This window comes from Magnolia sinica, chromosome 19 (assembly GCF_029962835.1).
Source record: "Magnolia sinica isolate HGM2019 chromosome 19, MsV1, whole genome shotgun sequence".
In the NCBI taxonomy this organism is placed as follows: Eukaryota; Viridiplantae; Streptophyta; class Magnoliopsida; order Magnoliales; family Magnoliaceae; genus Magnolia; species Magnolia sinica.
Window position 1 is genome coordinate 2598257 of NC_080591.1, and position 15258 is coordinate 2613514.

Here is a 15258-nt window from a genome sequence, read left to right on the forward strand (position 1 = left end):
AATTTCATCATAGGCCTTGGTTCAACCCCATCTAGATACATACAGTGGCTAGATTTGAAGCCCGACCTTCCTCTTGAGCAGAAACGGATTGGCTACTCCCCCTGCCATCAGCCCAGTGGCTGGTAGTCTATGGGCCCCGCCATGATGTATGTGTTTCATCCATTCCGTTCATATATTTTTACAGATCATTTTATTATTTGATCCTAAAAATGAGATGGATATAAGTCTCAGGTGGACCACACCACAGGAAAACAATAGTGATTGGATATCCACCATTAAAATCCTCCTGAGCCCTATTGTACTGTTTATTTGACATCCAATATGTTAATTGAGTCATAAAAGCCCCAGCTTAAGGAAAAAGGACAAGGATCAGCTTGATACAAAACTTCTATGGCCCCAAAAAAGTTTTTAATGGTGTAAGCTCATTCAACGCTATTTCCAATAATGCGGTCCACTTGACATTGGGATATATCTCATTTTTTATGTCATTCTATAAAATGATCTAGAAAAATATATGGACGGCATGGATGAAATATATACATCATGGTGGGGCCCACAGAGCACCACCATCAGCCATTGGCCGGTGGCAGGGGAGTAGCCGATCTGTTTCCCTCTCAAGCAAAGTTTAGGTGCTCCACGAGCTCTGGAAACGGATTGGCTACTCTCCCACGGCCGGTCCTTAGCCGGGCCCCATCATAATGTATGTGTTTCATCTATGCGGTATGTATATTTTTCTAGATCATTTTATGGTATGAAAAATAAGGTATATCTTAATCTCAAGTGGACCACATTATAGGAAACAGGGTTGAATGAATGTCAACCATTAAAAACTTTTTGAGTTCTTTTGGTCTTTATAACTTAATTAACATATTGGATGTCAAATAAACAGTACAGTAGGCCTTATGAGAATTTTAATGGTGGATATCTTATCACTATTGTTTTCCTGTGGTGTGGTCCACCTGAGATTTATATCCCTCTCATTTTTGGCACAGAGCCCTAAAATGATCCGTAAAAAATGGATGAACGGAATGGGTGAAACCGGGCCCACAGAGCACCGACTATGAGCCAATCCGCGTCCCAAAGCTATAGCCTTACAGGGCTTAGGGCGCACGGCACGAGATGATGACACCGACGCGACTTACACAGGGGAGTCAAAGATGAGCGGCTTGGATCACGCACGCGGAAGTGGAACTGGTGCGAGTACCGACCGAGGACACCGTAAAACTCCTCGCTACCGACCAGAGTCATAAGAACCCTAAACCCGAGAGAGAGAGAGAGAGAGAGAGAGAGAGACAGAGAGCGCGAGCGAGGTAGAGAGGTGGAGCGAGATGGGAAAAGCCAAGGGCAAGCATAGATTGGATAAGTACTATCACCTAGCGAAGGAGCAAGGTTACCGTTCTAGAGCTGCTTTCAAGCTCCTCCAGCTCGACGCCAAGTTCCGTTTCCTCCCTTCCTCCCGCTCCGTCCTCGATCTCTGCGCCGCCCCTGGCGGTTGGTTGCAGGTCGCCGTCCGCCATGTCCCCGTCGGCAGCTTCGTCCTCGGCGTCGACCTCTTCCCCATCCGTCCTATCCGCGGCGCTCTCTCCATCGAGGAGGACATCACCACTCAACGCTGCCGCTCCTCCATCAAGAAGCTCATGGATGAAAACGGCTGCCGTGCTTTTGATATTGTCTTGCACGACGGTTCCCCCAATGTTGGTGGCGCTTGGGCTCAGGAGGCCACTAGTCAGGCTGCTTTGGTTGTCGATGCCGTCAAGCTCGCCACTGAGTTCTTGGCACCCAAGGGGACTTTCGTCACCAAGGTGGGGTTTTTATTGGTTTTCTTCTTTCTTTTCATCTTTTTTTTCTTTTTTGGTAATTTAATAGTTTATGTTATGGTTTTGGAGCATTCGTTTTCCTCATTTCGCTATGTCAAATGCCACCTTTTTCTTTTGAAGCAGGGTGAAATTAGTCTAGTAGGGTTACCAATGCTTTTTCTTCTTCTTCTTCTTCTTTTGGTTGCTTCTTTATTGAATTGGTAATGCTAGTTTCTTGCATATTATCTATTGCTGTTATTGTAGTCACAGCCGCTGCTTTCATCATCCTTGGGAGTGTCCTTTCTTGCTGCCTTTATTTATTTATTTTACTAGGGATACTGAAATTTCAACATTGTATTGGATCCAAAAGCAGATAACCTTAGTACCTTCTACATCACCTATTTTCGTTCACCATTCCCTTTCCCCCCAAGAAGGCAGTGCGATGGGCATTCAGTGTTGGAGTCAGCCTGTCTCTAAATTCCTTAGTTGTTGTCGTTGTATAAGAAAATAATAAGAATAGCTTACTTGAGTACACGATTTACGCCTGACACTACAAAATAGTCCATTGTCTTAGGAAGCATTGCCATGATGTTCTTCCCTGTTGATGTTACCAGCTGTCCTTCTTCTTTCATGTTTGAAATGGGACCTTTCAGATTTTGGATTTTCCTGTGGGGAAATGCAACTGCTTATGTAAGACTACACAATAAGTTTCAATAGCAGGAAGTTTCTCCTAAGGGGTCGTTTGGATGTCTGTAAGTTTTGAAGTTGTGACTTTCACCTGAAGTGATTTTCAGCTGTAAACCACTTACAGGGAAGTGAATTCTCACCCCAGCCCCATTTTTGTGTGTGACTTACAGGTGAATTTCCTCCAAACACCACCTGTAAGTGACTTACCTGTAAATCACTTCCCACTTACAGAACTTACAGGCATCCAAACGACCCCTTAGTAGCAGAAAGTTTCTAATTGAGTTGCCACTCTTCCTCCCCTCTATGAAGTTCCTCCTACTGTTGGCCACTTCTGTCAAATCTGCCTTTAGCCACCGAGTTTGTACCTTTTTTTTTTCGTTTTAAGTCAACTTTCAATATCGTATTTAGCTAAGTTATTATTATTATTATTATTATTATTATTATTTTATATATGCAACTGGTTAATAAGTATTTTCTTTATATTTTACTAGATAGAGATACATTCGGTGTATTTTAGTTTTATTTTATAAAGACTAATGAGAATTGGCTATTCCTAGCTTGTGCAACCAAGAAGTATTGCTTAATGTGCCTGTCTCCAGTCTCTGTGTTTATCCCTCTCAAATTTCTATTTTACATTGGAGGTGTTTTATGTGAATGCCTTTCTGAGATCTTCCTTTTAGTGCCCTTGCACTGTTCATTGGATAGTTGAATTTTTTAGTTTTCAAATATTCCTGGCTTGGCAAGTATATCACCAGTCCCCTTTGTTTGCTAATGCTTTCTACTATTTTGTGACAGGTTTTCAGGTCACAGGACTATAGTGCTGTTCTCTACTGTCTCAAGCAGGTGAGGTTTCTTTTCTCGCTCAGGACTTGTTTGTTCATCTCTGTAGGTGGTTCATATGGATGGTGTAATTTGCGTGGCAGCTATTTGACAAAGTAGAGGTGACTAAACCTGTTGCTAGTCGTTCAACATCTGCGGAAATTTATGTGGTCGGTCTTAGATATAAGGCCCCTGCAAAGATTGATCCTCGCCTTCTTGATGTTAAGCATCTATTTCAGGGAGCTATAGAACCCCCTAAGGTAATTTAAATAAGTTCTTTGACTCAGAGATTGATGCATGCTGTCCATACTAATTGAGATTGTTTTGTTCTCATACTACTTGGGCATCTGATGCAGGTGGTTGATGTTCTTCGAGGAACAAAACAAAAGAGACACAGGGAAGGGTAAGCCTTCTCTTTTTTGGTGGGTTTTGTTTGCACTATTGGCAAAAGCATGATGGCTGCTGTTTGTTTGCAGTTGCTGGCGGTATATTTAAATAAATTTGATTAGCAGTACGCTAGATAGACTACTTTCTGAATATGACATTTAGTTTTTTTTGCTGTCAACATGAACCAGCATGGACACAGACATTCCATGGCAGAGACGGATATATGAGGTTTTCTGTTAGGGTGCGTTTGGTTCACCAAATATCAAGAAATTTTATGATATCGTGCACCAAATTAGACTGATTAATCATGAAATATCATCATATTTTGTGCAACCAAACACACCCTTAAAAAAGTCCATATGAGATTTTGCCAACCTCATTTATTTGGGGTAAAGCTTAGATGATGATGATTGTATTCTGTATGAGCTTTTCTTGTCTCACATGCACCCTTCAACATGCACATCTTCATATAGAAAAAGGAACATGCACCTCTAGATGCTGTCACACGTTCCAACCACACATAGGATGTGTTATACTCGGCATTTGTGTAGGACATCTGATCTGTGTATCAGGTGGAGCCCACTGTGTAGATCATATGTCTAGGTCACACATGTATGAAAACAACTGATGGTCTACAGGAACTTCCAAATTCTTCGGGCCATTTGCTGTTGTATTTTTCATGTTTGGATTACTTGATCCTTGAGTAGCCTGAATATTTTGTCGAAGGATCTACAAGGTGGCTTCCACATGATGCATGACTCAAAATCCTATGTGCGCTAGCACACATGGCTGCATCTGGAGGTACATGTGGCGCTTCCTTGATCTCCATACCTTTTATATGGACTGTCTGTTTGTGTTGGGCATCTTGAAGTTGTTTTGTGAATGCCTTTAACATGCAATTTATTATGTTTTTCCACAGGTATGAGGATGGAGTTACAACTTTAAGGAAGGTATGTTCGGCTTCGGATTTTGTGTGGTCTGAATCACCGCTGGAAATTCTTGGTTCGGTTACATCTATATCGTTCGAGGATCCTGCTTGTTTATCGCTCAAAGATCATACATTAACAACAGAGGAGGTGATTTATCATTTTTGGTTTCGTTTTTCAAGATTTATTTCTCTCCTTTTCCCCTCCTGCAGCCAATTCTGACCATCTAGCTTAATTTTAATTTTAGATTAAAGCTCTATGCGACGATCTACGTGTTCTAGGAAAGCAGGATTTCAAGCATATCCTGAAGTAAGTCCTGTGCTGTTCTACGTACTCCTTATTACTTGCAAGTTTGAAACGAATCTCTGTTGGTGGCATTTTGAATCAGAACTTGTGTATGTTACTTCTCGAAATGGTTATGATCACTAGTTCTAAATTAATTAGGCATTTACACGTGTTTTACTATTTGTAGGTGGCGCATGCGCATAAGGAAGGCGTTGTCACCTGCTCAAAAAGTTGCTTCAATTGATAATGATGCTCAAGATTGCACTAAGGGCGATGACGATGATCGCATTCTTAATGAAATGGAGGAGTTGACCTACGCAATGGAGCGCAAGAAGAAGAGAGATAAAAAAATCCTTGCAAAAAGACGTGCAAAGGTTAGCAATCTTGTTTAAAAAACAATTTAGCAAGAAAGATGAATTTGCTATGCATTTCTTTTAGCTGATTTGCTCTTTCTTTCATTGATTGCAATCTCCAGGACAAAGCTCGCAAAGCAACAGGCATGCAAATAGATGCAACGGGAGATAGTTATGTTGATCACGAATTGTTTTCTCTTTCTTCTATCAAGGTTAGTTTGTGCTTCAATTTACATGTTTCAACATAGTTTCCAAAATTTGAAATTCTGTCTGCTGCTTTAAAGGATATTCCAACCCATCAAAGAATTGACTGGTTGCTATAATGATAATTCCTTTTTCCAATAATATATGACCATAGTAATATTGTAGACTTGTTGTATGACCATAATATTTCCAAAGAAGAAAAAAGACTGCACAGCTTGACCTTGCTGGTTCACCTTTTGGCACTCCCGTTCCTTTGAGACATGCAGTTGTGATATCTCCATGCCATTTCCATGTTCGCTTCAGGGAAAGAAAGAACTGCGGGCTGTTGATTCCACAGAGTTTATTGATGAGAATGACGACTTCAATGACAGCGAGGTTGAAGAAAACCCTGCAGCTTCTTACAAGGAAGATTCACCCAGTGATATTGATTCTGATGATGAACAAAGACGGTAATTCTCTAATCTTTTGATGTAGTCGATAGGTTGCAGATGATATTAGCGTCTTTCCTGTACAAATAAATGATGATTGATCTGCTTGCTGTGGATATGTAATGATGCATTTGATTACTCTTGGTTAGGTATGATGAGCAAATGGAGGAACTCCTTGATCAAGCTTATGAACGATTCGTGAGTAGAAAAGAAGGAACTGCTAAGCAGCGGAAACGTGCAAAGCTGGCCCTTAGTAAGGATGGTGGGGATTTATTGAAGGTATGATGAAACCAATGAAGTTAAAGGTGATATAGGTGCATGGCGAGGCATAGGTCTGAGGTGCTTGGGCCGCCTGCACTGCGCCTTGGGCCTTTGGCGATGTGCTTTCCTTGCGTCTCAGGCAAGGTGCTATCCCTGAGTACTACCTGTTGAATGATGCGAGATACCCTTATGATTATGGGTACCTCAGTGATGCGAGATACCCTTGTGATTATGGGTGCCTCAGTGATGCGAGATACCCTTTAGATTTAAGCTTTGATTTATGGAAAATACCACTTCTGTCAAAATTCTTAGATTTGAATTGGAATCTAAGAAATTTTGAGCATTTTGACACCCAAAATACCCCTTCTTACAAGATCAAAGCTTTGATTTATTATCTATTTTGACATCCATGGGGCCTAGCACTTTAGCTTTTGATTAATGATTACTGGTTGATGGATGTTTGATCATTGATTATTAGGTTGATAAATGGATGCTTGACTGAGATATTTGTTTTTTCTTAATTGCCTTAGGTTTTAATGTTAGTTTTCTTTTGAATGATTTTGTTGAGTTTTGATTGGTTTAATTGGGATGGTTTGTGGATTCATTGGAATGTTTAATTGTTAGGGTGATGCATGACCAATGCATGAACTCAAATAATGTGAGAGATCAATCAACAAAATTAAATTAACTAATAAAAACCACAATTTTTGCTAACATCATCACAAATATCAACATTTTAAGAGGAAATCATGCATAGTTTAAGATTAAGTTGTCAAGCATCGTCCTACAAGATCAATAAACATTAAAAACTCAGATCTAATGAATGTAGGAACATCCAAATAGCATAGGGTTAGGTCTATTGTAAAGGGGAATGACTAATACTACCCAAGGTTTACTAGATTTGTGTGTGGGTGAAGCTAGGGTTAGGGAAGTTTGGGGGAAAAGGGTGAAATTAGGGCTAAATTGGGGAATTGGATGGAGGGATTAAAGGGTTTATGTATTATGAGATAGGAATTAGGGTTTTGGATATATGGAAATTATGGATTTTAGGTTAATTGAAGGATTTGGAGATCTAGGGTTTGTGAATTTAGGGAAAATTGAGAGATTTGGGATTTTGGGGTAGGGTTAGGGTTTTGGAAGGAAGGATCAAAGATGCAAGGGGGAAGGAATATTGGGCCGTATGGACCAGCCGTGGGGCTCGCACGTGTGGTCGTACGGTCACACATGTGGGGTCTGGTCGGCTTGGGTTTGGTCCGTAATTGTGGGGTTTTGATGGAGAGGCTAATGAAGAAAGAAGATATTTGGAAATGTTTTGGATAGTTTGGGTGAAAAACAAAAGATATTTCAACAAAATACCTCGAACGGAGAAGGAAGATTCAAAGGTGGATAACTGGAAGCCTCACACTCCCGTGATTGAAGATTGGCATTGCATTGATATTCATTCAAAATTGCATGGAACAAGTCTTCACATCACATGAAGAAGAAGAAACAAAGAAGGTTTTTTTTTTTTTGAGAAATCCACCATTAGGGAGAGCTCAACACACCCCTTTTATATAGTCTCAAGAGCTTTTAGAAAATTACAAAATAGTCCTTGCTATATGTCTTTTAACCAAAATAACCATAGTCTAAGAAAAAACATATAAAACCACTTATAAATTGTCCAAAAGCATAAATCAAACATAAAACTAACTCCTAAAACAAATATCTGTCCTATAATGAAAAATGGTCCACAATCAATGACCAGATCATGTAATCCATGCTTTCCAACGGTTCGATCATTGTGTCCCTCAAATCCAACATTCCAAATCAATTTATAAAGCAACCTGTGTGCAATTTTCCAGTGTGGGGTTTTCCAGATGCTCGTACATGCACTATGGGGGTTTCAACATGGATACTTGCCTAGCCACGGAGAGATTGGGGCCCGCCCCTTCCTCTGATACGTGCGCAGAGGCGTACCTGATGTGATGTCCTCATCACAGGGTCTTTGGAAGTAGTGTCTATCATACGGTCTAAGATATGTAATAGCATTAAACTTAGTTCTATTTTGATTGCATTAAAATTAATTTTTAGATCTAAAGCTACTGAAAAAACTAATGTGGTCCAAATGACCCAGGTTTGAGATAGGATTTTTGGGAGGAGCTCAGAGGTCCTCTTAATTGTTGGGTGCCCCTTGGTTTTTGAGTGGGGACTTGAACATCATTAGATACAACCACGGAAAACTGGGAGGGTCAATACTCAAGAATTGCATCAAATATGATAGGATTCAATGAATTCATTTAAAATTGGGGGCTGGCCAATCTCCCTCACTAGGGAGCTAAATTCACTTGGCCAAATAAGCCTGTGTCTTTCTTCCAAGCTCAAGTCATGGGTCCCAAATCATTCAGAATTGAATGTATATGGCTTAATCTTCCTGTGTTTGTATCGCCAGTTGAAGGCTCTTGGATCTTCTTTAGTACTTTGGGATATGCAGCTTGTGACGCTCGTTGGTTATCTATGAAGCTTTGTATGCTAACGGAGAAGTTGAAAGTATGGAATTTAGAAGTTCTTGTGGACCTGAAAGCAACCAAACCAAATATCTATAAAAGAGCTTGATGATTTGGAATGTATTGAAGAAGAGTCCAGATATCTGCTTGCTTTGCTGCCACAGAGAAGCTGGTGCTGGCGGAAGTTCTGGATGATGTTTTGAGGGAAGAAGTGTTAACTGGATGTAGAAATCATGGATGGATGGATCAAGGAGGCAACAATACGGCTTACTTTCACAAGTTAGCAAATGCTCAAGAAGAACAAATCATTTTTCTGCTGTAACGATCAAGTTTTCTTGGAGAAGGATGTAGTCTGCTACTGTTTCATCAGATTATTCTCTGCTGCTTTTTTTTTTCCTGAAGACTTTTCTGTTAGCTGCTGCTCAGAGGTGTTAATTTTGATATGATATCCTTCCCAAGTCCTGAAGATCAGATATGCCTTCTTTCTCAAGGATTTTGAGGCCAGTCTTTCTGACTCATGCCGTTATTGGGCCTTGGGTCTTGATAGATTTCCTCTACTATTCAACCAGAATGTGGGAGTGTGAATAAAGTGGGTGTCATGATAGTTTTTGAAGACTTCTACAAGTCCTTGGGTGCCTCTTTCTTTGTCCTCATCCTGAAGAAGGATGGTGCTGAACATGTTATCGATTTTAGACCTTTTATTTACAAACTCACTGCTAGAGTTTTAGGGTTGTGTTTCAAGAAGGTGATTGGCACTGTCATTTCAGAATCTCAGAGCACCTTCATTTTGGGAAAATCTGTTTTCGACGAGTTGTTTATCAAAATGAATTTATTGATGAATACTCTTAAGAAAGCATATTTTTGTTACTCATATGCAGTACGTGGATGACACCTTACTATTTGATGATGGTTTAATATCGGATGCCAAGAATTTTATGGAAATATTAGTATGTTTCGAAGTGGTTTATGGACTTAGGATGAATATCTTCAAAAGCAGCATCATCAGTGCCGATCTCAATACTGGGGGTATCTTCTATTGCAAGGGTGATTGGTTGCAGGCTGGCTGCCTTTCAGCTGAATTAACTTGGCATTTGGGTCTCCAATGGGGGTGTGGGAGTTTGGGACTCAGTTTTAGAAAGATATAATGAAATGATGGTGATTTGGAAATGCAAACTCCCCTCTAGGTTGGATAATTACCCATATAAAGGCGTTCCTTTCCTCACTGCCGTTATACCTTCTGTCATTTCCCTGGTGCCCCGTGACTTCGATTGAATCTATTATCAAGCAGTTCTTGTGGAATGACAGGTTTGGATCTCACAAGTTCTGTTTGGTGTCGTGGGATAATGTGCGCTTGGCAATTAAGTGTGATGACCTTGGATTAAGAAGCACTGGAACAGTTAACCTGGCTATGCTAGGTAAACGGGTTTTGAGGCTGGGGAGTGGGGAGGAGTCCCTTTGTGGAATGGTTATTGTAGTGAAAACATGAAAGCTAATGATGGGTGGGGTATCAGACATGCATCCATCGGATCTGGTTCGCCTATTTGTAGAGCTATTTCATGGGCACATGCCTATTGTTCCAACAGTTTGCCTTTCATAATTGGTACTGGGAAAATGTGCATTTCTGGGCAGGGTAATGGTGGCCGTAATGGCCGCCCCCTGGTAATGGATCATTACCTGGCTGTTACGGCCATCACAGGACCGTTAGGTGGTTGTTATGGGCCATTTCCCCCATAATGGCCGTTATGACCCCGTAACACATAACGGTTACCATCGTTACCATTACGTAACTGTTTTGGAATACCTTGTTTCTGGGAAGATGTATTGTGCTTGAAGGCTTCCTTTGGAGTTATTTGAAGATGTTTAGTTCATTGCCAGTTGTAGAGGTGACTCAATTAATTCCTTCCTGCATCAAGGGGAAAAGATTGTTTGGTGCCATTTGTTCCATCTGATATCCAAAGGACATTATGTGATTATCAGTCTGGGGAGGATGCTTGGGCTTCTTCAAGGAATTTATATCCTGCAAGTTCATACTGACAGAAGGATATCGCTTTGGAATTTAGTGGGATTTTCACCTCAGATCTCTCGAGCAATCCCTGGTGGAGACCACTGTGACCAGATCATTGGTATTGTCTTTTATTTGTCTGTTCTGGTCCCACTAAAAGTGAGGCCCTTTGTGTGACAATCTGTATCGACAAAATTCTCACAATTGATCACCTCAAGAATGGAGGGACATGTTTGGCAAATAGATGCTTTGTTGTGGGAATGTAGATGATTTTAATAATCTCCTTTTGCATCGCTATTTCATGAAGGAGATATGGGCTTCAATTTCTCCAAGTTTGGTATTATGTGAACTATGCTTGACTTGGTCTGGTAGCTATTCGAAGGATAGTCAACAACTGCGTGGGGCCCTATTGTAGGCTTCTGTGGAAAATGGGGGCATTGGCTGTTTTGTGGGTTGTGGGTAGAAAGTAACAATAAGATTTTCAACAGTAACCTCTCTCTCTCAAAAAAAGAAAAAAGAAAAGAAAAAGAAAAAAAGGATTTTCAATGGTAAGGCTCTTTATGTACTGCAGCTTGTCCAAGATTTTTAGAACTCTTATATTATGAGCCCAGGCTGGCCTGTTCCCTGATTTAAAGGGCTGTCTTTGTCGATATTTATTGGGTGCTGGCATGGTATCTTCAGTCACTGGAAAGGACTGAAGTATCAGGCCTCTTGGATTGCTCCCTCTCTGATGTGACAAGATCACCTGATCCTCTTAAGCCAGTCTGGCTGGGAATGGCTTTGCTGTTTTCGAGAGAGATTTTCCAGCTTTGAGTGATTAAACGGGTTCATGCTAACATAACTCAAGAGGACTGAATAAATTGCATTTGTCACAAATTCATACCAATAATAGTTTGAATTTTGATGTAAAAGGTTTATTGATGGGGTTAACCATTTCGATAATAAAAAGAGGGGCTCTTTTCTGGTGCCAGCTGGCATTTTACTGACTCTATACTTGGTTGAAAAGCCAAATGATAAGCGAGAATCATGGAAGAAAAAAAGGAAAATCAAAAGGAATCAATGGACCTACCACTGACACATCCTTATCCATGGTAACCCCAAGTGCATGCTACTCATACCAATGTGAGTGCACAGCTTTAGAGATGTCCTCTAGGGCATCAGGTATTGGGGTCATTCTTTGTGGCAATACTAGCAAATCAATTGTGCAGTTCTCACGGCGGATTGGATACAAAGACTAATTATGCAGAAGTAGTGGGTCTTCCTCAAGCTTGAAAGATAGCCGTGGACTATTTGAAAGGCTGATTATCCTAGAGTGGACTCAAGTAAACATCATTTCTTGGAATAAATGAGCTTCATACCCTTGGAGAGTGGTGGACATGATTGAAGAATGAAGAGATGATCGTGTGGGGGACACTATTTCCTTCCCTGCGATTACTATAGAGGCTAACTCTGGCGCGGACAATCTTCCTAGGAACGGGGCAAGCAGGAGTATTCTTCTTATTTTTTGATAGAAGATAAGGCAAAAATTGCATTGCCTTACTGCCTTATTTCTATTTTCTTCCCTTCTTTTTGCTGTAGCGTGGTTACCTGTGATATTTTAGCCCTGTTTTGTTGTTGTTGTTTCTCTGTTTTTCAAATAAAATTCCCACTTACAAGAAAAAGACAGTTGCATCTAGGTGCATCCAGGCCTCTGGACTCTGGAGCGATCTAAGGGCACTTGTGGCTTCTGCCTTTTAACTATACTGGATGAAGCCGAATCCTGAACTGGAGATCTTATGTTTTGTGATAAACATTTATCAACAAGGGGCTGATAGTTTCTAGATTGCAATGCTTATTACCAATGTTCAAATCCTGTTATTTGTGGTTCAAATTCTACAATTTAAGATGTGTCAGTACACATGAAGTGTAACATTTAGTCAGAAAATGGAATTGTAGTGTTCCATGATTGTTAATGGTTTGAATTCCATTTCATCTCCTCTTACCCCTTTTGATCTGTTGATAACTTGATATCCTGTTTAAGAAGCATGTGCAGTTGTCTACTGTTATTTTTATGACCATATTTGAGAAAGTAACCACTATCCTTAACTGCACAGCTAATTATATTGTGTGATTTTTCTGTCTTGATGTTGCAAATCATTTGTTTGTTCACACAGGGTGATGATGGGGATGACCTAATTCCCTCAGATCATGATTCTGACAGAGATGATGCAGAGAATGATGTGAATCCTCTTATGGTACCGCTCCATGAGGAGGAACAGCCAACCCAAGAGCAGATTACAGAGAAGTGGTTTAGTCAGGATATCTTTGCCGAAGCGGCGGAAGAGGGGAAATTTGCACGATATGACAGCGAAGACGAAGGGGAAGTGCGAGAGAGAAAACTCTCAATACAAAAAATTCCCAAGGAAAATAAAACTCGTTCTGAGAACTTGAGTGTCTCTAAAACTCAAGTTTCTCAGCCTGAAGACTTTGAGATTGTTCCTGCTGAAGCTATGGACACGAGTGACGACTCTTCGTCATCCGATGAATCGGAGATTGATGATGATGCGAAAGCAGAGATACTGGCTTATGCCAAGAAGATGCTGCGGAAGAAGCAGAGGGAGCATATACTTGATGATGCCTACAACAAATACATGTTCGACGATGAAGGTCTGCCAACTTGGTTTATAGAGGAGGAGAAGAGGCATCGGCAGCCAATCAAACCAGTGACCAAAGAGGAGATGGCTGCAATGAAGGCACAATTTAAAGAGATTGATGCCCGCCCAGCCAAGAAAGTGGCCGAAGCCAAAGCTAGGAAAAAGCGGGTAGCAATGAGAAAGCTTGAGAAGGTTCGTCAGAAGGCGAATTCCATTTCAGATCAGACTGATATATCTGATCGGTCAAAGGGGAAGATGATTGATCGGCTTTATAAGAAGGCAGTTCCGAAGAAGCCTCAAAGGGAATATGTGGTTGCCAAGAAGGGGGTCCAAGTGAAGGGTGGAAAAGGGAAGGTGGTTGTTGACAGGCGGATGAAGAAGGATGCAAGGTCCCATGGAATGGGCAAGCCAGGGAAAGGTGGCTTGAAGAAGGGAAAGAATGTGAAAGGGAAAGGTGGCCGAAGAGGAGGCAAAGGGGCTACAAAAGCATCAGCGAAAAAAGGAAATAAAGGAAAGAAAAACAAGATGAGCATGGGTGACTGACCTGCTTCTCAGTTACGCTACTTGTCATCTCTCCCCACTGAAGTACAAAATAGCCACAACAAGCGGGTTTTTCGATTATTCATTTCTTTTACCTTCCTTGTTGATTATTTAAACTTGGACAAGGTTGCTGTTTGATGAGATCTATATCAGGTTATTTTGTCTTTCCAGATTTTCTTTGATAAATGCCAATTTTGAATAGATGCCACCCACTGTGGCAATGAAAAAGTACTAGACATGCGGTTCTCTTGCCCTTCCTTGGCCAAGCAATCTTCTGAGTTGGCCTCTACGGAAACTAAATTGAAAGAAATCTGAAGCGAAGACAAAATTTTAAGTGAATTGCCTCCTCCATACCTGGATGTTAATGCCCTTCTCTGTGGATTTTATGATACTATATAATTTATGGTGTCTCAGGAATATGTTGGTATTTGTTGTACTTTGACAGTTGTTGAATGCTTTGGAAAACTTTCCAATAAAATTCATTTTATCTTCCCTTTTCCTCTTCACAAGAAATAAATCCTCCATGTCCCTGTTTCTTTTGGGAGCGGATTATGTGTGGCCCTGACCTCACCCAAGACAGTTTGGCCCTCACTGTGGGTCCCAACTTGATGTATATATTCTACATCCGTTTTTCCAGATCATTGTAGAGCATGAGCCCAAAAATGAAACAGATCCGATTCTCAGGTGGACCATACTGTAGGGAACATTGGCGATTGAATGTCTTACTATTAAAAGCTTACTAGGGTCCACTGACCACTATAATGTTTCCGTAATCTTTATTTGCCATCCAACCTGTTGATATGGTCAGATAAACTTGGATGAAGGGACAAAAAATATCATCTTGATCCAAAACTGATGTTTCCATAATGTTTATTTGCCATCCAACCTGTTGATAAGGTCACATAAACCTGGATGAAGGGGAAAAACAAATATCATCTTGATCCAAAACTTGTGGCCCATTAATGGTGAATCACCATTGTTTCCTCCTATGATATGGTCCACCTGAGAATTGGATCTTTTTTGGGCTCATGCTCTACAATGATCTGGTAATAGGATGGACGTGTGGATATAAGATATATGCATTCAGGCGAGTCCCATGGTCCGCACCTGATCCACTTTCTTTTATTTTTCCCCAATTTTACTTGTCTAGCCCCACATCATCATTGTCATGCTCCACATCTCTATGCAATTCTAAACTGTTGATCTTTTTATCTCTCAAACTAGAAGGCCCTGTTAGGACTTTAGTGGTGGACACTTGAAAAAATGAGTTCATCTCATTTTAGGCCACTCCGAGTTGACTCAGTGAGTTTAACAATGCTTTAGAACGCCACGGCTCAATGTTCACATTAACATGGAGGAACTGCATGATAGAACCTGCATCGTTTTACAATATACACGGGTTAATTTAACAAGTGGGGCGGGCCCATAAATTGGTAAATCCAGACCATTAGTAT

At 40.8% G+C, this 15258-nt stretch overlaps 1 protein-coding gene across 1 annotated transcript; it reads left to right on the forward strand.

The window, feature by feature from the left end:
* Positions 1-1272: 1272 nt before the first annotated feature.
* LOC131235591 (adoMet-dependent rRNA methyltransferase spb1) lies at positions 1273-14297 on the forward strand. The gene is made up of 11 exons (XM_058232816.1): positions 1273-1802; positions 3279-3326; positions 3407-3562; positions 3659-3705; positions 4609-4765; positions 4863-4924; positions 5088-5274; positions 5376-5465; positions 5761-5906; positions 6035-6164; positions 12785-14297. Exons 1-11 carry the CDS (start codon positions 1329-1331, stop codon positions 13805-13807), a joined length of 2520 nt encoding a protein of 839 aa, XP_058088799.1. The 5' UTR covers positions 1273-1328; the 3' UTR covers positions 13808-14297.
* The last annotated feature ends 961 nt before the right edge of the window (positions 14298-15258 follow it).